Source organism: Erinaceus europaeus, chromosome X (genome assembly GCF_950295315.1).
Source record: "Erinaceus europaeus chromosome X, mEriEur2.1, whole genome shotgun sequence".
NCBI classification, from domain to species: Eukaryota; Metazoa; Chordata; class Mammalia; order Eulipotyphla; family Erinaceidae; genus Erinaceus; species Erinaceus europaeus.
The window spans coordinates 36,400,380-36,422,593 of NC_080185.1; the positions used below are offsets into that span (position 1 = coordinate 36,400,380).

General features: G+C 36.8%; 1 protein-coding gene across 1 annotated transcript in view; it reads right to left on the reverse strand.

Moving 5' to 3' along the window:
- Positions 1–4,643: 4,643 nt before the first annotated feature.
- SH2D1A (SH2 domain containing 1A) overlaps positions 4,644–22,214 on the reverse strand; it is a 46,184-nt gene continuing 28,613 nt past the window's right edge. Inside the window, exons 2-4 of the mRNA XM_007524283.2 lie at positions 11,038–11,101; positions 6,268–6,412; positions 4,644–4,755 (exon numbers count right to left, since the gene is read on the reverse strand). Coding sequence (XP_007524345.1) covers positions 4,715–4,755; positions 6,268–6,412; positions 11,038–11,101 — 250 coding nt within the window. The 3' untranslated portion in view covers positions 4,644–4,714. The remainder of the gene's footprint in view (positions 4,756–6,267; positions 6,413–11,037; positions 11,102–22,214) is intronic.

Genomic DNA, 22,214 nt, shown 5'->3' on the forward strand with positions numbered 1-22,214 from the left:
ATAATAATAATAAAGAGCAGCTATTCAAGTTTAAATGCTTCTAGACTATGACTTGAAAAAAAAAATCTCCCTACCATTAACACTTTTCCCAACAACAGAAAGAAGATGAAAAATTAATTGTAAAACAGGTATGTTGGAGAGCAAAGAGTCTTGAGAAGCCCAAATGTAAGGGCAAAATAAATAAATAAATAAAAGAAAGAAAGAGAATAGACTAGAAAAAGAAAGAATGGGGAGGGGGCGAGTGGATGAAGAGGCAATTATGATAAATAAATAAAAAATGGCTCTTCCTAGGCCTATATGCTGGGAAATTCCAATAGTAATTTAAGACTTTTTAGTGACTTTACAATGGTTTAAAAAAGATTAATATTGCAATGGCACAGTACCACATCACACCCACCACCAAAGTTCTGCCCCCCCCATAGCAACCATAATTCTCACAGGGTCTGAGAGACAGTTCCTTTTTTTCTTGCAAGTTCTTGTATTTCAATTGTATTCCATATATGAATGAAACCATCCGGTAGTTGTCTTAACTCTTTACTCCACTAAGCAGTATTATCTCTAGTTCCATGCATTTTTTGTCAAATCTTTTTAATTTATTTGTGTTGAGTCTTCTTGATTACAGAAGAGTATTCCACTGAATATATATCCTATAGCTTTTTTTCAAATCTAGTCATTCATCAAAGCCATTTAAGTTGTTTCTAGTCCTTGGCTATTGTGAATAATGAAGCTATGAGCATAGGAGTACATGTGTCCCTTTGAATTAGTTAACACTTACTTCCCCCCCCCCCAAAAAAAAGCATATACGAGTGACTCTAGAACACTGGAAAAGCTGGCCACAAATTTTCCAAAACTCAGCCTGATAACAGTGGCCCACCTCTAGTTCATTACTGAAACTTGCTTGAGATCTTGGAGTTTGCACCACTCTAAAATGCCCGACTGCCTTTTAAAAATCCATCAATATATTCAGTGATACAGTGAAAAGATAGGTGACACATAAAGCAATCCTGATTATCTCACAATCACCACAATGGGGGCGTGGGGGACAGATTTAGTATCATGTTTAGATGGGTTCTTTTTCAACATGTGTATCTCATCTCACCTTCAGAGTGAGAAAAAGCAGCAGTGGGCTGAAAGATAACTCATCTGGTAGAGCACACTTTACTATGCACAAGGTTCTGGGTTTGAAGCCCAGACTCCCATGAGGTCACGATGGTCAGCACGGGGAGAACTCAACAAACAGTAGAACAGTGCCATGACTTCTGTCTCTCCCTCTCTAAAACAGAGAATGAAATAATTGGTCCAGAAAGTCGTTCAACACTGGTATATAACTTATCGAAGCTTCTGAGTTCATTTTCCTAGTACCACACTAAGAATGCAGCAGGAGGTCCTGAATTAAGAAAATTAATAAAGGAGATAAGATTTCTCCATATTCTTTCTATATCCACCCTCACTTTTTAAAAATATTTTTATCTTTATTTATTTATTGCATAGAGACAGCCAAAAATCTAGAGGGAAGGAGGAGACAGAGAGGGAGAGAGACAGAGGGACACCTGCAGCCCTGCTTCACCACTCATGAAGCTTTCCCCCTGCAGGTGGGGACTAGGGGCTCAAACCTGGGTCCTTGTGCACTATAATGTGCCCTCAACCAGGTGTGCCACCACCTGGCCCCCAACCCTCACTTTTAAAGGTCTTTTACTATGAGTGCCAAATAATTATGCTACTATCTTCAATTTTGACATTATTTATATTGCTACCTTTCATTTTTACATAATTTTAATATATTTTATATATTTAGAATATATTTATATAATATAATATATGTTTATATGTGTCTTGATAATTCTGAGAGTTGAGCGAGGATTATTTTTTCCTACTTGAAGAAATAAAATCATATAGTAACAGACTGACTGACTTAAATCTTAGTTAAGTCGGTCTGTCACCTGGACAATCAGTAACCAAGATGAAAAAGAATTCAAATCTCATCCCTTATGTTGATAGACTCTTCCCCCATCAAATGATTGTTACATATTTCATATAAAATATTAACTTAAAAATAAAATGACCTAAGGAACAAACTTGTAGTAAAGGTTGAATTTTTCCCCAAATTATGAAACCATTCAAACTGGGTACTTTAACTTCCCCCTGCCTTCAAACAGCAAAATTATGGCATCCAATTCACTGAGAGAACAAACATAGGCAACAAAGGTGAATTTATAGCGCAATAACAGGAATACCAGGCATCTTGTAACCTTGAAGTTCTCAAGGGCAAATCTGAATTTTATTATTAATAGACTGTGGGCTCTGAATTCAATAAAGTGAATCAAATAGAGGACAAGGTGGTGACTACACATTCCTAGCAGGTTTTTAACTGTTCCTCACAGTTTTGAAATTCTCTATCCATTCCAAAAACAAAGAACATCTTAAATGTAGAAAGTTTAGATATTCTTGAAGCAGAAGATTTAATCAAAGGCATTCTCCATAGACTTACACTGCCTATGTACAACCACAAAGAGCCTCTGCATAAAGAGCCAATCAGACAATCACCCAGGTCTGTCTCCCAACTGACCTTATCTCTTATGAACAAATTTCAGAGGAAATGAACAAGTATTTGATAAACTGCCATGTTCTTTTTGGGATTACTGACATGTCTGTTTTTTTTTTCCTTGAAGAGAAGTGTACACTTGGAAAATATATGTGCATTTTTCAACATTGACTCAGCATCTTACAAGTATTATGTTAGCATGGCAATATTTTAGATATGCCAAAGATATGACCTTTCTGTAAATGTACAAGATATTCTGTATTGGAAAATGGGCAAAATAAACATGTTAGAAAGAGAAAATTTCAGGAAAAACTTGATGAATAAGAAGCCTACAAAAGAAGATGATGGATAGATACATCAACAGGAAAGTTCAACAGTAACAAAATCATAGAAGCACTTACCTTTTTCAGGTAATAAGTCCAATAAGATAAGTAAGGTACTTAGTACATTAGTGCCTATCTCTGGATATTCTAAAAGGAATATTTTTAGACAAAGTAGGTAAATAAGGCTTTCAAATATTTTATTAAAAAACAAAAGACCATCATTAAAAAAAGCTTTTAAAAAAATCCTCTACGAAGGCAAGGCAAAATAATTATAATCATTCCATAATGGAGAAATTAAAAATTTAAATCCAAGCAACAAATAACTTAAAATTTATCTATACATAAACATTTTATTTTGAAAGTCAGCTCTCTGGATTCCTTTACAAGTTAAAATGACACTCTTACTTCTCTAAATGGTCACAACATGCGCAATGCATTATTGTGGCTCTATTTCACTTCTCTAAGCCCATTGGATCACATTCAGCGTTCAGGTATCAGATCTTGCCAATATACAAGTTCATGAATTATTACTAACCAAGCTGACACTCCTGTACATTCCGGCATCCCAGATCATTTGTTTACTACAAGAACTACCCTTTTCCAATAGACCATGGACCACAGTGTTTTTGTTGATTCATTCTGTCTCTACAAAGATGGAGCTACCTAAACATTGGAATTCACTTTTACCATTTAGTTATCTTTTATCATTTTCTTGTCACTCCATATTACCTTCTTTTGTTTTATTTTATTTGTAATTATCTTCTTGTCCAACTTACAGTGGACTGGCTATGAATGAGGATTAAATGCTTTTTCCTTCTTTACCCCAGCACCGGAGGTATGTTGACCGAATGAGTTCTATGAAGCCCTGAAGCAACTTGACATATAGTCAAACCACAAAGTCAAGAAAATATAAATTTGAGGAGAAAATGCAAACACCCTTCACTGTATAGAATCTAAAACCCTGGCTCTCGCTGGGGTTTCCAATCTTTGGAATCATTACACATTTACATAACCATAAGCTTGCAGTGCTTTCGTAGGGTTACCTAATAATAAGCTGTTTCTAACTCAGCTACTTATGAGCTACAGTTGCCTCCCTTGAAAATGAGGTTTTCACACATAGTAACAACAGCTGGGACAGAAATAAGTGAAGAAAGGTCCACTTCAACAGACTTGTAAATAATGTTAAATCCTATGGTAGCAAATATATTGAATATATACAGCACGTTTTAAATTATGGAATTTTGGAAGTCTAGCTTGTGAGTTTTTACTATCCAAAATATTGCTTTCAGAATTAAACAGGACTTCTTCCTTCTTTAATGTTCATTTTAACATGCAGTGCACAACTTCATAGACCCCCAAAAGAGCCTACAGCACACTATAGCTATAGGACAGCAAATAATTCCTAATGTATAATTACATAGGACAAGGATAAGGCATGCAAACAATCTTCCCACCATAAAATCAAGCAAGGCATTTAACAATAAGTATCTCTCAAATAATATTTCACTAAAAAAAATGGTGCCTTTGAGAAAAGCTGAGGATTCTTTTTATTTATTTTTAGAAAGAATTGACATTAACTTTTTATAATGTGCCAAATTTTAAATTGTTTTCCATTTGTAAGTATAATAACTGGAAATAACCTGTGGAATTATTTTTTTTCAGTTCTCATTTCAAACCTCCTCATTATCCACAAAGTCTATTTTAGTTTTAACATCATGCTAGATGTTTCCATTACAGGACTATGATGGTATTAGAAATGCTTCTGTAGATCACTGAACTGTGTTATCTACAATATATGACAGCATTTATTAAATTATTGAAAATAGGGTACACAGTGTTTTATTTCTCTTCATGGTGCTTTGAGGCAAACATCAGGGTTTTCTCTTCGCCCTAAAAAAATAATAATGACAAAAGTCAGCAAAACATAAATTTACAGTCATTATAATTACAGGTTAACTCAAATTTATAAACATGAGATCTCTCAAATATATACAATTCACAGAGATGCCATCCAATGATATACTTTAAACAACTAGTATTAAAAATTTAGTTATAGAGAATGGAATACCGAGCAGAAAAGAACAATGAACCAATTCATAAGCTGGAGTTTTATTTACATTTCTATTTTAAAGTCTAACTGTTTGTTAATTTAATTCACCACTTTAGTCTCATTATTTATGTCTGAGTCTGGGTCCCTGTCAAAAAGAAAGGAGATGGCAATGCCTCTTCTTTGATTGTAAATATTTGCTGTTTTAATCGTTGTCTAGCGTTCAATTATTAACTTGACACATGCTAAAATAACATTACTCAGTAGATAGAGTAGTATTTTCCAGTCTAATAATCAAATCTATTAATATATTGCTCTATTATACAATAAATGTTTATCAAATCCAGCAAAACAGATTTAGAGATCGGTATAATATAGGACAAGCGAACACTAGCCTTTCCATCCCTGAAGAGAAACAATATATTTTACTACACAGAGATAAAGAGTAACGTCAGTGTTCTTTGAATTGCCTCATCTTTTAAATGACTTGTGTCTGAATTAGTACAATGCCATAGTATTTATATATCAATAAATGTATCAATAAAAATGTATGATGGAAATGTATCAATATGAAGGTGCAAGAGAAGCTAAAAGGTTGTGAGTTTGGTAAAGTGTGATAGCTCACCCTGTAAAGCTCATACCTTATTTGGAAGACCCTGAGGTTGAACACTGGCACTATATGAGACCACCATGGAACTCCATGGATGGTGGAATGGTGCTTTGTCGTCTCTGTCTATCTCTTCTCTCTCTCCCCCCTCCATATATGCACTATGTAATTATATAACTATATAATACTTGGTAGTATTAAGCATCTGTGAGGTCCTAGGTTCACTCCCCTGTGCCTCATTATGAGTTAATCAAAGTTTTAACTTCTTTCGCAAAGTTTTATTAAAAGCTTATAGTATAACAAACATATTTAAATCATAGCATGTGGACAGTTGTTCCCTCTTCATTTGCTGGCTTCATCTACTTTCTTATTCTTCTTATCAACTTCCTATAATTATATATTTATGGATGAGATGAAGCATAACTTTAGACTTCCAAACACTGTTAAAAATAATAGTAAAGTTGGGAGCAGGGGGACTAGGATGTAGTGCACTTGGTTGAGTACACATATTACCATGCACAAGAGCACTGGTTCAAGCCCTCAGCTCCCACCTGCAGGGGAGGTAGCTTCACAAGAGTTTGAGTAGTGCTGCAGGTGTCTCTCTCCCTCCTTTCCCTCTTATCCCATTACCCCTCTCAATTTCTCTCTGTCCCCTCCAATAAAAAATAATGAATATACCACTAACCTCCAATAAATATTTAAAAACTAATAAATATTTTTAAAGTAAATAAATAACAGTAAACCGTACCTGCAGTACCTTGTGTATTTCTCACCAAGGCATTCTTTTCAACTGGATATTGCAGAGGTATTACAATCCCTTGGTCTGGCTTCTGAAATGCTGAAATAAGATTTTTTATTTTCCGGAAAAATCGTTTATGTACCCCAGGTGCTGTCTGGAAAAGAAAAGGCCAAGCAAATTATTCACCTACCTCATAAGGATGTAAAATAAAAACAAAGGCCAATAAAATATATGAGGAATGCTTAAAGAGGTCAAACGTGTTCAAACATTTGAAAACATAAGGAGGAAAGAAAAACAACATTCCAGAAGAGCTTACTTGATTGGTTGAATTTCCCTGCAAGCGGAGCTAATGAGCTGTCATTTCAGTTCTCCCAAGGGTGGTATTAGTTTGTACAAGCTCTTGTTCATCATCCTGCCCTTCTGCCTGCTACCCATCATACATCCTGAACCTCATACCCATCATACATCCTGAACAGGCCATTACCCACAATGAATTCACCAACAGAGACAAGGCAGTTAAACACGAAAAAAGAAAGAAAAAAAATCATAGATCCCCAAAACATAGATCCTACAGGTTGTTAATAAATAGCCCAAGGAATCAAAATAAATAAACTACCAACAGCAGCCCATCCTCCTTGTCATTCCGCAGGATCAAATGCTCCAGAGGAAATCAAGAATTGACTGCTGTAATACACACAAAGCATGGATAGTTAGTTCCCATCTTCCTTCACCTCACCATGTGTCCTGCCTCATCCTTTGCATCACATTTTTCTCTTGCTTAGAAACTTCCCTAACCTCTTCCAAATTGCTCTCTCCATCAACAAAGTTTACTTCAAGACTTCAAAATGAAACATGACATGAGGTCATTTTTATTTGTTTGCTTTTGAAAAAAAAGCATTACTTGCAGGTGACTATTAAAATGTATTCCTTCCCTGACATCACTTCTCTTGAAAAACACTCTTGAAAAAAAAAAAACACAATTTCCTGCAAAGCATGTGAACCAAGTTTTAGGCAAGAGCTCAAAACTGTCATTTACATGAAATAAAATTGTATTGCTATAAGCAATTGAACAATAACAAGTTTTTTTTTTTAGAAAGCTGTGTTTTAGTTATTCCATGTGGAATATTTTTTAGGTGGAGCTGTTTGTTAGCATTTTATGAGAAGTCATGAAGGCTGATTGCAGTTTTCTGTCATCTAGGCTAAAAAAACTGAAGAGAGCAAACTTTCCGTTGTAACTCTTGGCCATTTTCTATATTGGGGTATTTTTTTTCCTTGTAAACACTGAAAAAGTTCTCTTTCTTGCATTAAATAAGCATCTGCTCACAGGCTCACACAACTAGGAGCCAAAGCAGATATAGATCAGTCCCCAGTGCTATAGTCAAAACACCTTCCTAGAATTCTATTGAGACCACATAGACATGGCTATTCTGACAGAGGTTCAAGCAGTCCTTTGGCTCCAAGAACTGAAATAGAATCTTCATATCACAAATTCAGGTTGCCAGCACCAAATAACTCTTTAGTACTATTCCTTGTCACTTTTGTTTTCTGAGCACTTTCCTACCTCTTGTCTCCCTTACTCTCCTCACAAATTGATAGTTATCTGTCCTCTGATTTGGGTTATTCGTGTTTGACAGAAAAGTAAGTAGAAATACATAGAGATAGTTCATCTTACACAAATAAGCAGAGGGCAAAACGAATGGATTCCAGATCACAGGACCCAGACTTTTCAGATTAGAACTGATCCAAAGGGGTTTCTATGAAAATATCATCAACCAGAAGAGAAACTGTATACTCCCCTGAATGGAAAGATTTTAAACCACACATCATTTTAGCTGTTCTTGTGGCTTATAAAACTACCTAACAACAGAAACATCTTTTTATAGGAGCATATATGTAATAACACTTATTTATCCATACCAACAGAGAGGAATAATAGCACTAGACAAATAAAAACTATTTAAATCTGGGATACAATCATTCATTATCAAACAACTCACCTAATTTATAGAATTCTGATTAGGTTAATAAGTAAAATTACTTCAAATCTACTAATGATAAAATATCCAGAAAATATCAACGGCACTGAAGTCAGCAATAGACAGTACATTTTTTACAATGTACTGTCTACGGTGTCTATAGTAATAAATGATAGTTCTCTGTAGAGAGAGTGCTCTAAATTAACTTAGAAATATTTAGCCTGGGTCATGTGAGTTAAATAAATATACAAGACAGTAACAAAATATAAAAGTCTATAACTAGAAATTGAAATATTTATCTTTCATAACTCCATGAGTTTAAGGATTAATTTTATTCCACTCTTAGAAACAAATCTCTGACTAACCTAGAATTCTAGCACAATCTTTGTGCAGAGAATGAAGTTCTGTTGCCACTACTGTTCTTGCAGTGTGGCAATGCATTGTTCCAGAAAGCATTATAAATATCTGTCATTTACTCAAATTTGAAAGTACATTTATCAAAAAATTTTGCCACTGACAACTCCCGTTCTGTCTCTGAACCCAGTTATTGTTCAGATTCATACATGTTCCATGCTGTCATCTTTTAGTTATCCATGGAAACCTGTTTGAGATCACAGCTGGTCTTCAATATGCTCTAGAATAATTTTTTTCCAGGCAGGTGATATGAGCTCTGAGAATACACACTAGTTTAATATTCACCTTAGCAAAAATATAACTAAGAAGACATATTTAGTAGATGGGAAAAAATCGATATGCATTTCAAAAATAACTATTTGTCCTTTGGAGAAAGCATGCCAATCTTCTGCTCTCTTGGTGCACATAATTACAATATTATTATATAAATGGGGTCAGATCATACAACAGCATGAGAGAGTACTGATGCTCACTAAGCACTCTCTTCCTTAGCATAATCACAAGTTTGTAACAATATGCATAAGATGTTATGCATGTTAAAATGGAAGAAATCAAGATTAAAGACAAGGATAGCTAAACCTTTATAGTTTAAGACCTTTCCACTGAAAACATTCTTTAGCAGCTGAAACTTACTTCTCTATGGAGAAAGACTATTTCTTGTCAAATTATATTCAAATTCATATGTATATATCACATACAACTATTATTCCTAATAAATGAATCTTTTTAAAATTTTATTTATAAAATGGAAACACTGACAAGACCATAGGATAAGAGGGGTACAATTCCACTAAGAAATGAATTTTTACCTCTTGTTTAGTCATCTTTGCAGTGATGTGAAAATTTTCTTAAACAGGTATAAATGGTCTTGATTAAAATGGTTCTGTTTTTCCTGGATTACTGTGTTGTAAAGGAACAATGTGTTTGGAAATTTCCCCTAATTATCTCCATAGTTCAAAACTTTTTCTAGCCTACAATTTGTGCTTTCTTGTTTACTAATAAATTTATAAAGGTGTCTTACTTTAACTCGATTTTAGAATTCTTTAAATGCATAGGTTGATTGAATTATTATTAATGGGGCTCAATATCAACATATATGTTTTCAAACAGAAGATAAGGAAGTGCTTTCATTATAGTGATGGGCTGTTCTAAAAAGTAAGAAGTCTTGAGAAAGCACTTGAGATAAAAAGTTTCAGTTGTAGAGACCTCTACATTGGGAAGAAGTGGTACGCTACCATGGTACATGGAAATAATTTTTCTTTTGCAGGCACTCCTTGCAATGATGTAGTGATTTTCAAATTTTTTCAAAGATATCAGAATTGACTTCCCTAATGACGTCTTACTCAGAGCCTCAGTCGATTTGCAAAATAAGGAGAAACTGTTCAGCAAAGATAATGAGGGACCTAAATCATACCCACTTACTATATCCTCCTCTTCCGTAACCTCAAGGAAAACCTCAAGGGGTCTAGTAAAAGAATCCTAGGATGCTGCAGAACATGGCTTTAAAAGCACTGCAATATTCCCTCTATCTTTAACCTATCCATTCAAGTCTTTCTGAAACCTCCCAGATGGGAGTACTGTCTACACAGAGAGCAGCCCTGACAACCATGGCATTTGGAAAATCCTCTCTTTGCTGAACTCCTACTGTGGATAACTTAGTACTTGACTATAAATAATTATATAGTTCAATTATTTGCAGCAGTTCACATTTTTGAGGCCTATGTGCCAGGCTCTGTAGCTAACAGCTATCTTTATATGCATTGTCTCATTTAATCTTCAAAATGAGCCCCATGGATAAGAGACTAAATTTAGGCTCATTTTACAGAGGAAGAAATTGATTCCAAAAAAAGTTAAGTTTTATGCCCAAGGTCATAAATTTCTGAGGAAGGAGGTGGAACTAAATGTAAAACTCAGATCTACCTGAAAGTAAAGGCTAGCTCTCACATTGCTATTGAATCCATGCTGTATCTCACACAGGATAGTATAGCCTCTTAGAAATTAAGATTATATTGTTGAATCCCACATGTATACCTCCACTCATATTAACATCATTTGGTAACTAATTACTGGCTTATTTTACATATTCAGCATATTTCCAAAGTTTGCTGATAAGCACTGAAAAAAAAAAAGATACAACTCTCCAACTTTTAACTTGCCCTTCACCACAAAATGAGACTGCCCCATAGGGTAGTGGGCGAACAGAAATGGGGGAAAAAATACTTTAAAAGCTTCTTAACCATCCACAAACAATTTTAGAAGCAAGCTTTAGTGATTTGAATCTGAGAAATTTGGCAGACTGGGGGAGGGGTATATGATTTGACAGCTCTTTTATAAAACCATCCTAAATTTCAAATACCCACAGAAGCAAAAAGAAATAAAATAGCTATACCTCAGCACTCCAAGAACCTGTTTCTGTCTGGGACACTCGGTATGTATAAATGTAACCTTGATACCTGTGAAAGAATAAACTTTCATTACTAAAAATTTCCAAATGAACAATGGATGCTCAAAATTTGACCTTAAGTATCACTTTATTTTTTTTTTTACCATTTTATAGGGAAAGGGGTTAATCACTTACAGTACAGTTGTTGACATGTGGGTACAGCCTCTCATCTCCCCATGGTAGGTGTATGCAGAATACTCTCACCTCCAACTTGGGCCCTTTTACAACATCATATACCAAGACCCCAATATCCTGTTCACCCCTTCTCACCCTCTTGTTCCCTAGAGGCTTTTACTTAGCTTTAGTACACCCCACCCAGTCCGAGCTTCAGTTTGTGTCTTCTTTTTTGTCCTTGTTTTCTTAAGTTCCATATATATCATCTGGTCTCTCTCTCTCTCTCTCTCTCTCTCTCTCTCTCTCTCTCTCTTTCTCTCTCTCTCTTACCTCACTGAACATAATGCTTTCCAGTTCCATCCAAGATGAAGCAAAGGAAATGACTTCATCATTTTTAGAAGGTGAGTAGTATTTCATTGTTTGTATATATACTACAACCTTATAACTCACTCATCGGTAGTTTGACATCTGGGTTGCTTCCAAGTGTTGGTTATTATGCAGTGTGCTACTATGAACATACATAGATCTCTTCTTTAAATAATATTTATAAATATTACACATACTGGGACACACAAATATGGCTCCATTGCATCCATAGAAAGAAAAACATGAGGAATATAACGTCCTTGAATATTATATCTTGCTAATCACAATTTCAAAGATATATTCTATATATTTTCAGTATTTTTTAATGTGGAAACTCACACACCTAAGGATTTCTCTAGTCAAGAGAAATGTGGAGGGAACCAGAAGATAATTTATCAAGCAGAGGACACACTTTACCATGCATGAGGTATGACATGAGAGCAACATACAAAGAAGACATGTCACAAGCAGTAGAGCAGTGCTGTGGTCTTGCCTCTTTCTCTCATGTTAAACAAGTGTCAAAAAAAGGAATGTAAATCCACTGAGATCTGTGGAATCATGTAAGTATGAAGCTTTAGTGAAAAACCGTGGCAGCTCCACATCAATAAAAGCAAGACCAAAAACCACATGGTCATATCAATAGATGCAGAGAAAGACTTTAACAAAAACAACATCCCTTTATGATCAAAACACTACAAAAAATATGAATAGATGGAAAATTCCCAAAATCAGTGGAGTCTACATATACCAGACCTACAGCCAACATCATACTCAATGGTGATAAACTGGAAGCATTTCTCCACAGATCAGGTACTCGACAGGGATGCCCACTATCACCATTACTATTCTACATAGTGTTGGAAGTTCTTGCCATAGCAATCAGGCAGGAGCAAGGAATTAAAGGCATACAGATTGGAAAAGAAGAAGTCAAACTTTCCCTATTTGCAGATGATATGATAATATACATAGAAAAACTTAAGGAATCCAGCAAGAAGCTTTTGGAAATCATCAGGAAATACAGTAAGGTGTCAGGCTACAAAATTAACATTCAAAAGTCAGTGGCATTCCTCTATGCAAACACCAAGTTAGAAGTTGAAATCCAGAAATAAGTTCCTTTTACTATAGCAACAAAAACAATAAAATATCTAGGAATAAACGTAACCAAAGAAGTGAAAGACTTGTATACTGAAAATTATGAGTCACTACTCAAGGAAATTGAAAAAGACACAAAGAAGTGGAAAGATATTCCATGATCATGGGCTGGTAGAATTAACATCATCAAAATGAATATAATACCCAGAGCCACATACAAATTTAATGCTATCCCCATTAACATCACAACCACATTTTTAGGAGAATAGAACAAATGCTACAAATGTTTATCTGGAAGCAGAAAAGACCTCAAATTGCCAAAACAATCTTGAGAAGAAAGAATATATCGGGAGGCATCACACTCCCAGATCTCAAATTGTATTATAAGGCCATTGTCATCAAAACTGCTTGGTATTGGAACATGAATAGACACAATCACCAGTGTAATAGAATTGAGAGCCCAGAAGTAATCCCCCACACCTAAGGACACCTAGTCTTTGACAAAGGTGCCCAGACTATTCATTGGGGAATGCAGAGTCTCTTCAACAAATGGTGTTGGAAAAAATGGGTTGAAACATGCAGAAGAATGAAACTGAACCACTATATTTCACCAAATACAAAAGTAAATTCCAAGTGGATCAAGGACTTGGATGTTAGACCAGAAACTATCAGATACTTAGAGGAAAATATTGGCAGAACTTTTTTCTGCATAAATTTTAAAGACATCTTCAATGAAACTAATCTAATTACAAAGGAGACTAAGGCAAGCATAAACCCATGGGACTACATCAAATTAAAAAGCTTCTGCACAGCAAAAGAAACCACTACCCAAACAAAGAAACCCCCCACAGAATGGGAGAAAAATATTTACATGCCATATATCAGACAAGAGGCTAATAACCAGAGTATATAAAGAACTTGCAAATCTCAACAACAAGAAAACAAATAACCCCATCCAAAATTGGAGGGAGGACATGGACAGAATATTCACCACAGAAGAGATCCAAAAGGCTGAAAAACACATGAAAAAATGCTCTAAGTCTCTGATTGTCAGAGAAATGCAAATAAAGACAACAGTGAGATACCACTTCACTCCTGTGAGAATGTCATACATCAGAAAAAGTAACAGCAGCAAATGCTGGAGAGGGTGTGGGGTCAAAGGAACCCTCCTCCACTCCTGGTGGGAATGTCAGTTGGTCCAACCTCTGTGGAGAACATTCTGGAGAACTCTCAGAATGCTAGAAATGGACCTACCCTATGATCCTACAATTCCTATTCTGGGGATATATCCTAAGGAACCGAACACACCCATTCAAAAAGATCTGTGTAAACATATGTTCTTGGCAGCACAATTTGTAACAGCCAAAACCTGGAAGCAACCCAGGTGTCCAACAACAGATGAGTGGCTGAGCAAGTTGTGGTATATATATACATGGAATACTACTCAGCTATAAAAAAATGGTGACTTCACCGTTTTCAGCCCATCTTGGATGGACTTTGAAAAATTCATGTTTAAGTGAAATAAGTCGGAAATAGAAGGATGAATATGGGATGATGTCACTCTCAGGCAGAAGTTGAAAAACAAGATCAGAAAAGAAAACACAAGTAGAACCTGAAATGAGGTTGTATTGTTATATGTAAAACTGGGAAATGTTATGCATGTACAAACTATTGTATTTACTGTCGAATGTAAAACATTAATTCCCTAATAAAGAAATTGAAAAAAAAGAAAAAAAAGTTTAAAAAGGGTTAGCGTTATGACTCATATGCCTGAAGTTCCTGGTTTGAACCCAATATCACATGTACGACAGTGCTCCTCTGACATTTCTCCCTCTTTTAAACTCTCATATATAATAAATAAATTATAAATGTTTCTTTTTTTTTAATTTAATAAAGGAGACATTAACAAAACCATAGAATGAGAGGAGTACAGTTCCACACAATTCCCATAACCCGATCTCCATATCCCATTCCCTCCCCTGATAGCCTTCCTATTTTCTATCTCTTTGGGAGCATGGACCCAGGGTCATTGTGGGTTGCAGAGGGTGGAAGGTCTGGCTTCTGTAATTGCTTCCCCACTGAACATGAGCATTGACTGGTCAGTCCATACTCCCCATCTGCCTCTCTCTTTCCCTAGTAGGGTGGGGCTCTGGGGAAGCGGAGCTCCAGTACACATTGATGGGGTCATCTGTCCAGGGAAGTCTGGTCAGCATCTTGCTGGCATCCGGAACCTGGTGGCTGAAAAGAGAGTTAACATACAAAGCCAAACAAATTGTTGAACAATCATGAACCTAAAGACTGGAATCGTGCATGTGAAGTGTTGGGGGTATTCCGTGCATGCTCTTGTGTACTTTTGCTTTCAGGTATATATTTTTCCTTAGTTTATGGGCACGTGTGAACACATGCTCTATCTCAGGGGACCTGAACTATATCTAGGTTTGGGGACTTTATTGGGGAGTGGAACACCTGGAATGGAATTAGAGAATACTATGAAAGGAAAGGTCTCACCTGAGTGATGAAGCTGAAGGGCTTCATCACTCGGGTAATGAGAAATGTCCTCTGACATTTCTCCCTCTTTTAAACTCTCATATATAATAAATAAATTATAAAAATTTTTTTTAAACCATGGCAGCAGAGAGGGAAGGAAGGAGGATAAAGGCAGGAGACTATATGGATAGTAAAAAACTAGAAACCTGTTGTTATTAAAAAAGTAAACATGAATTATTAAATATATTTAAGAAAATAGTCTTTCAAAAATATAGTGCCATAAGACAAATACATTTTACTAGCATAAAGTATTATCAGACCAACTTAAATAGTTGATGTGACATAAATATTGTGAATATGCTATATTCCCAGAAGATCACTAGTATCATGATTTTATGCTAAATTACATAATAATATAATAATGGCAGTAATGTAAATTCAAAAGGAATCTTGTTAAGGTAGTCCTTTTAGATACGGTTAATGTGCTCCCATTATTCAGTGTGAATGCACATTGTGTATCTGCATAGTTGATTTCTTTTTTTATTATTATTTATTCCCTTTTGTTGCCCTTGTTGCTTTATTGTTGTAGTTATAATTGATGTCGTTGTTGTTGGATAGGACAGAGAGAAATTGAGAGAGGAGGGGGAGACAGAGAGGGGGAGAGAAAGATAGACACCTGCAGACCTGCTTCACCACTTGTGAAGCAACTCCCCTGCAGGTGGGGAGTCAGGGCTCGAACCGGGATCCTTATGCCTGTCCTTGCGCTTTGCACCACCTGCGCTTAACCTGCTGCGCTACAGCCCGACTCCCCTGCATAGTTGACTTCTACTACAGATCGGGAGTTTTACATGCTGTAACAGTTTGCTTGGGGTCTCATACCAAAATACCATAAAATAACTGACTTTATCAAAAGGCATATATTTTCTCACGTTTGTGTAAGTTCTAGGTCAAGATGCCAGCAATAAAATTTTCTTCTGAGGCTCTTGATTTACAGGCAGCTGCCTTCTGGTATATGACCTCTTCTCTGTGTGTGCACATGAAGAAAGTGATCTCTCTGTTCTTCTTTTAATGACCACCAATCATATCAGATTAAGTTCCAACTCCTATGGCCTCATTTAAGCTTAATTATATTCTGAGTGCCCTATCTTCAAATGAAATTAATCATATTAAGTGTTAGGACTGACTTCAATATATGAATACAGGGACACAGGATTTTGTCCACAGCACACTGGTCCCTGAAAATTCGTGTTCTTTCTTATATGCAAAGTACCTTCATTCCTTCTCAACAGTCCCAAAAGTCATAACATGTTTCAACACCAACTCTAAAGTCTAAAGTTCGGGCTCATCTTCATATCATCTGCCAGTCCCTGTACAGGGCACCAGTTGCCAGTCTAGCTTCACAGGCGGGAGACAGACGACCAGGGACTCATGGCTGAGTGGTATGTAGTTCAGTCTTTATTCATGTGGAACGCAGCACAATCTAAGCTGTCTCTAATCACAATCCTGTCCTTATATATCCTGAGGTGGAACTGTCAGGAAGAGGATGTACGTAGGATAAGGGGTGGAGAGAAGGAAAAAGTGTGCAAACCAGTGAGGATTAAACCAATGCCCTGGAGGCAGGGCGGTGCTTAGTTAACAGTGTTATGTAAATAGACAGCAGTGTTAAGCTGGCAGGGTGGTGTTTAGTTAAGCAGGATTAGAGACAGAGGCTTTATGCAGGTGGGAGCTGGCTTACTGCCCAACAATCATCTAATCAGGTTTTGGTGGAGAATACGATGGTGGGACAGGCATAGTATATACATTATAATTCTGACAGATCCCAAGAACATACAAAGCTGTAAAAGGCAAATTCTATTAAGATAGTAAGACTCTCACACTCCCAGACCTCAAACTTTATTATAAAGCCATCATCATCAAAACAGCATGGTACTGGAACAAAAATAGGCACACAGACCAGTGGAACAGAATTGAAAGCCCAGAAATAAATCCGCACACCTATGGACATCTAATCTTTGATAAGGGAGCCCAGAGTATTGAATTGAAGAAGGAGGCTCTCTTCAATAAATGATGCTGGGAAAACTGGGTTGAAACATGCAGAAGAATGAAACTGAACCACCTTATCTCACCAGAAACAAAAATCAACTCCAAATGCATTAAAGATATGGATGTTAGACCAGAAACAATCAAATACTTAGAGGAAAACATTGGTAAAACACTTTCCCATCTAAACCTCAAGGACATCTTTGATTAAACAAACACAATTGCAAGGAAGACTAAAGCAGAAACAAACCAATGGGACTACATCAAATTGAAAAGCTTCTGCACAGCCAAAGAAACTATTAAACAAACAAAGAGACCCCTCACAGAATGGGAGAAGATCTTCACATGCCATACATCAGACAAGAGACTAATCACCAAAATATACAAAGAGCTCAGCAAACTTAGCAACAAAAAAGCAAATGATGCCATCATAAATGGGAAGAGGATATGAACAGAACATTCACTCCAGAGGAGATCCAAAAGGCTAACAAACATATGAAAAACTGCTCCAGGTCGCTGATTGTCAGAGAAATGCAAATAAAGACAACACTGAGATACCACCTCACTCTTGTAAGAATGGCATACATCAAAAAGGACAGCAGCAACAAATGCTGGAGAGGCTGTGGGGACAGAGGAAGCCTTTTGCACTGCTGGTGGGAATGTAAATTGGTCCAGCCTCTGTGGAAAGCAGTCTGGAAAACTCTCACAAGGCTAGATATAGACCTTCCGTATGATCCAGTAATTCCTCTCCTGGAGATATACCCCAAGAACTCCATAACACCCAACCAAAAAGAGGTGTGTACTCCTATGTTCATAGCAGCATAATTCATAATAGCTAAAACCTGGAAGCAACCCAGGTGCCCAACAACAGATGAGTGGCTGAGAAAGCTGTGGTATATATCCACAATGGAATACTATGCAGCTACTAAGAAGAATGAACTCAACTTCTCTGACCCATCTTGGTCAGAGCTAGAAGGAATTATGTTAAGTGAGCTAAGTCAGAAACATATAGATGAGTATGGGATGATCCCACTCATCAACAGAAGTTGAGAAAGAAGATCAGAAAGGGAAACTAAAAGCAGGATCTAACTTAAAAGTAGGGCACCAAAGTAAAAACACTGTGGTGAGGGGGAGGAAGGACATGTGGCTTCCTGGGCCAGCAGGGGTGGGGTGGGGGGGCTGGGGGGGATGGGACACAATCTTTTGGTGGTGGGAATGGTGATTATGTACACACCTATTAAATTGTAGTCATATAAATCACTATTTAATTAATATGAGAGGGGGGAAATTGATTGTATGTCTAACAAAGGGACTTTTCAAAGTTAACCCAATTATCAAATAATGTGATGATAACAATAACTATCCATTGTCTTCTTGAACCCTAAGACAGCAGGAACCTCACATTTCCACTATAGAGTCTAAACTTCCCCCAGTCCTGGGACCCTAGGGTAGGGCCCACTTTCCCATATACTTCTCCCAATTCTTATCAAATAATATTGCATCCTCTGATCGCAACCTAATCAACACAACAAGTGCCACCCCAGCATGCTTCACTTCAGACTGTGTCCAGAGACTTCAGGTGTGGAATTACAACATTCCAGCTTCATCACTCAGGTGAGAATTTCCTTTCATAGTATTCTCTAACTCCATCCCAGGTGGTTCACTTCCTAACAAAGTCCCAAAACCTAGATATAGACCAGGTTCCAGGATATAGAGCATATGTCCACACATATCCATAAACCAGGGCAAATATATACTTGAAAGCAGTAGCACACTAGAGTTTGCAGTGAGTACCCCCCAACACTTTATCTCCACTATTCCATCATTTGGGTCCATGTTTCTTCAACAATTTGTTTGGCTTTGTATGTTAACTCTCTTTTCATCCCCCAGGTTCCAGATGCCATCAGGATGCCGGCCAGGTTTCCCTGGACTGAAGACCCCACTCACTGAGTCCTGCAGCTCAGCTTCCCCACTAGGGAAAGAGAGAAGCAGACTGGGAGTATGGACCGACCAGTCAACGCCCATGTTCAGCAGGCAAACAATTACAGAAGCCAGACCTTCCACCTTCTGCTATCCACAACGACCCTGGGTCCATGCTCCCAGAGGGACAGAGAATGGGAAAGCAAGTGGAGAGGGGACGGAATATAGAGGTTGGGTGGTGGGAATTGTGTGGAGTTGTACCCCCCATCCTATGATTTTGTTAATGTATCCTTTCTTAAATAAAAAAATAAAAATATAAAAAAGAAGTTAAATGATCCAATAATAAATAGATAATTATATTTTTCAATCTAAAAAAAAGAAGCCTCGAGGAATCCTCTTTCGGACGTTCTTCCCTCCAAGTCCACTGGGTGGCAGTGTCACACCCACTCCCCCCCCCCCCACTCAGCCCTCCCAGTGTGAACCCACCCACTGCCTTCTGCTAGACACTGGATCTACTTTTGAAACCTAGTGGAAGCAGCCTATCCTCTCTAGGTATATGGAGTAGCAGCCTCCATGAACTCAAAATTGTTCTTCCTATTTCTCAGAAGATAAAGTATGTTTATAGTCATATTACTCTATTTTCCTGTCCTATTCCCTTTGGTCCAAACTGAGTGTCTTCAGTTCTTTGGTCCAAATGATTACTGGCTTCTGTTGAGATGACTAGCTAACATCATGGTTTTTTTTTTTTTTCCTGCCTCCAGGGTTATTGCTGGGGCTTGGTGCCTGCACTACGAATCCACTGCTCCTGGAGGCCATTTTTCCCATTTTGTTGCCCTTGTTGTTACCCTTGTTGTTGTTATTATTATTGTTGTTGCCATGGCTGTTGTTGTTGGATAAGACAGAGAGAAATCGAGAGGGCAGGGAAGACAGAGAGGGGGAAAGAAAGACAGACACCTGCAGACCTGCTTCACAGCTTGTGAAGCGACCCCCCCTGCAGGTGGGGAGCCAGGGGCTCGAACACGCTTACACCTCACACCATGTGCGCTTATCCCACTGTGCTACTGCCCAAACCCCCCATCATGAGTAATCTTAAGGACTGATTGTACAGACATATTCTCGGTGTTCTTCCTAGAAAGAAAAAAGCGGTCTCTTTTTTTTTCTTATATGGATAGGCTGAGTATTTTCCAAATTTTTAAGTTTTCAAATCTATAAACAAGTTTGAAATTTGTTTTAGCTTAGCAGTTCTTTCTCTTATTCATCTCTCTCCCTTTGAATTGAATCAAGCTGCTCCTCCAATACTTCACTTAGAAATCTCTTCTGCTGGAGTCGGGTGGTAGCACAGCGGGTTAAGCACAGGTTGTGCAAAGCACAGGGACAGGCATAAGGATCCTGGTTTGAGCCCCTGGCTCCCCATCTGCAGGGGAGTTGCTTCACAAGTGTTGAAGTAGGTCTGCAGGTGTCTCTCTTTCTGTCCCCCTATGTCTTCCCTTCCTCTCTCCATTTTTGTCTGTCCTATCCAACAACATTAATAATAACTAGAACAATAAAACAAGGGCAACAAAAAGGAATAAATAAATATTTTTTAAAAAGAAATACCTTCTGATAAATACTCACTTTCATCATTTGCAAGTTCTACTCTCAACAAAAATAATAGAACATAGTTCAGCCAAGTTTTTTTTTGTCATTTACTACAAGAATGACCTTCCCTCCAGTTTTCAATAATAATTACCCCCATTTCCATTTGAGAACTCCACAAAATAACCTCAACTTCTAACAGCATTGTGATCACAACAACACAAACTTTTACTAAAATGTATTTCCAAATTTCTCTAGGCTCTACCAATTACACAATTCCAAAGCCACATCCTCAGTTTTGAGTATTTGTTATAGTAACACTTGACTCCCAGTACCAAAACCTATATTAGTCTACTCGTGCTGCCATAACAAACCAACATGGACTGAATAACCTAAGCAAAAGAAATGTGTCTTCTCATAGTTCTAGAGATTCTAAGTCCAATATCAACGTTCCAACAACGTGGGTTTTATTCTGAGGTTTCTTCTTTTGGTTTGCAGGCAACTATCTTCCTGCTATGGGTTCACATGATCTCTTTTTCAAGTGTTTGCATGGAGAGATCTTTTCTTCCCATAGCATCACAAAACTATTGGATAAGGTCCCACCCATAGTACCCATTTAACCTTAATGACCTTCTAAAGGTCCTATATCCAAATGTAGAACCACATTGGGGGTTAGTACTTCAACATATGAATTGGGGAAGAAAGGAATGACTCATTCCATAACACAAGTATTTTCTCTTTTGAACCTCATAGCAATTCGGTGAGCTTCATTTTGTTAAAGTCACTTTATTGATGAGGAGAGTGAAACTTTGAAAAGTAGTAAAAACCACATAAAAGATGAAGCAACAAAGGGGACATTTGAATAGGGTTTATTTAACTTTGGAGTCCTGGTTATAATAGATACAGATTATTTATTATATTTTAGTAAGTATGGCAATGCTACTTAACTGGCCTAACAAGCTTTTAATTCATAGGAAAATAACATAACTTTATACAAGCTAAATAATTTATGACTAAATCTGGTTGAACAGAGTTTTAAGATATTTTCTGATTAATATTCTTGGCATAAGTTTGAGTAATTATAGATCATTGGTTAGAACACATGCTAAACTCTCTAAAAATAAATGTGTCTTAACTTAAAAGAAAGTGATAATAAAGTATTTCAGAAAGGCATCTTTGACTAGCTGACCTCATTTACCAGTAAACTTCAAAACTAAATGCATTTTAATAGGTGGATTAAATTAATATATCCTTAATCAATATGTACCAGTACTGATTATCTAAAGGACAAAAATAAATAAAATTATAACTAAATTTGTTTAATTTGTGAAACTGAAAAAAAGCCAATTTAATTACTGAGTGGTTATAGAAATGTTTTATTTTTTGTTATGATGGTTTGCCAGAATATTTAGATCATATATAAAACAACTTGATATGTGCATGTAGAGTATACCAGATAACTAGAAAATATTACTTTTTGAAGTCTTTTTAGTAATTAAAGTCTACTTTAGAATTCACTGGCTTCAGTT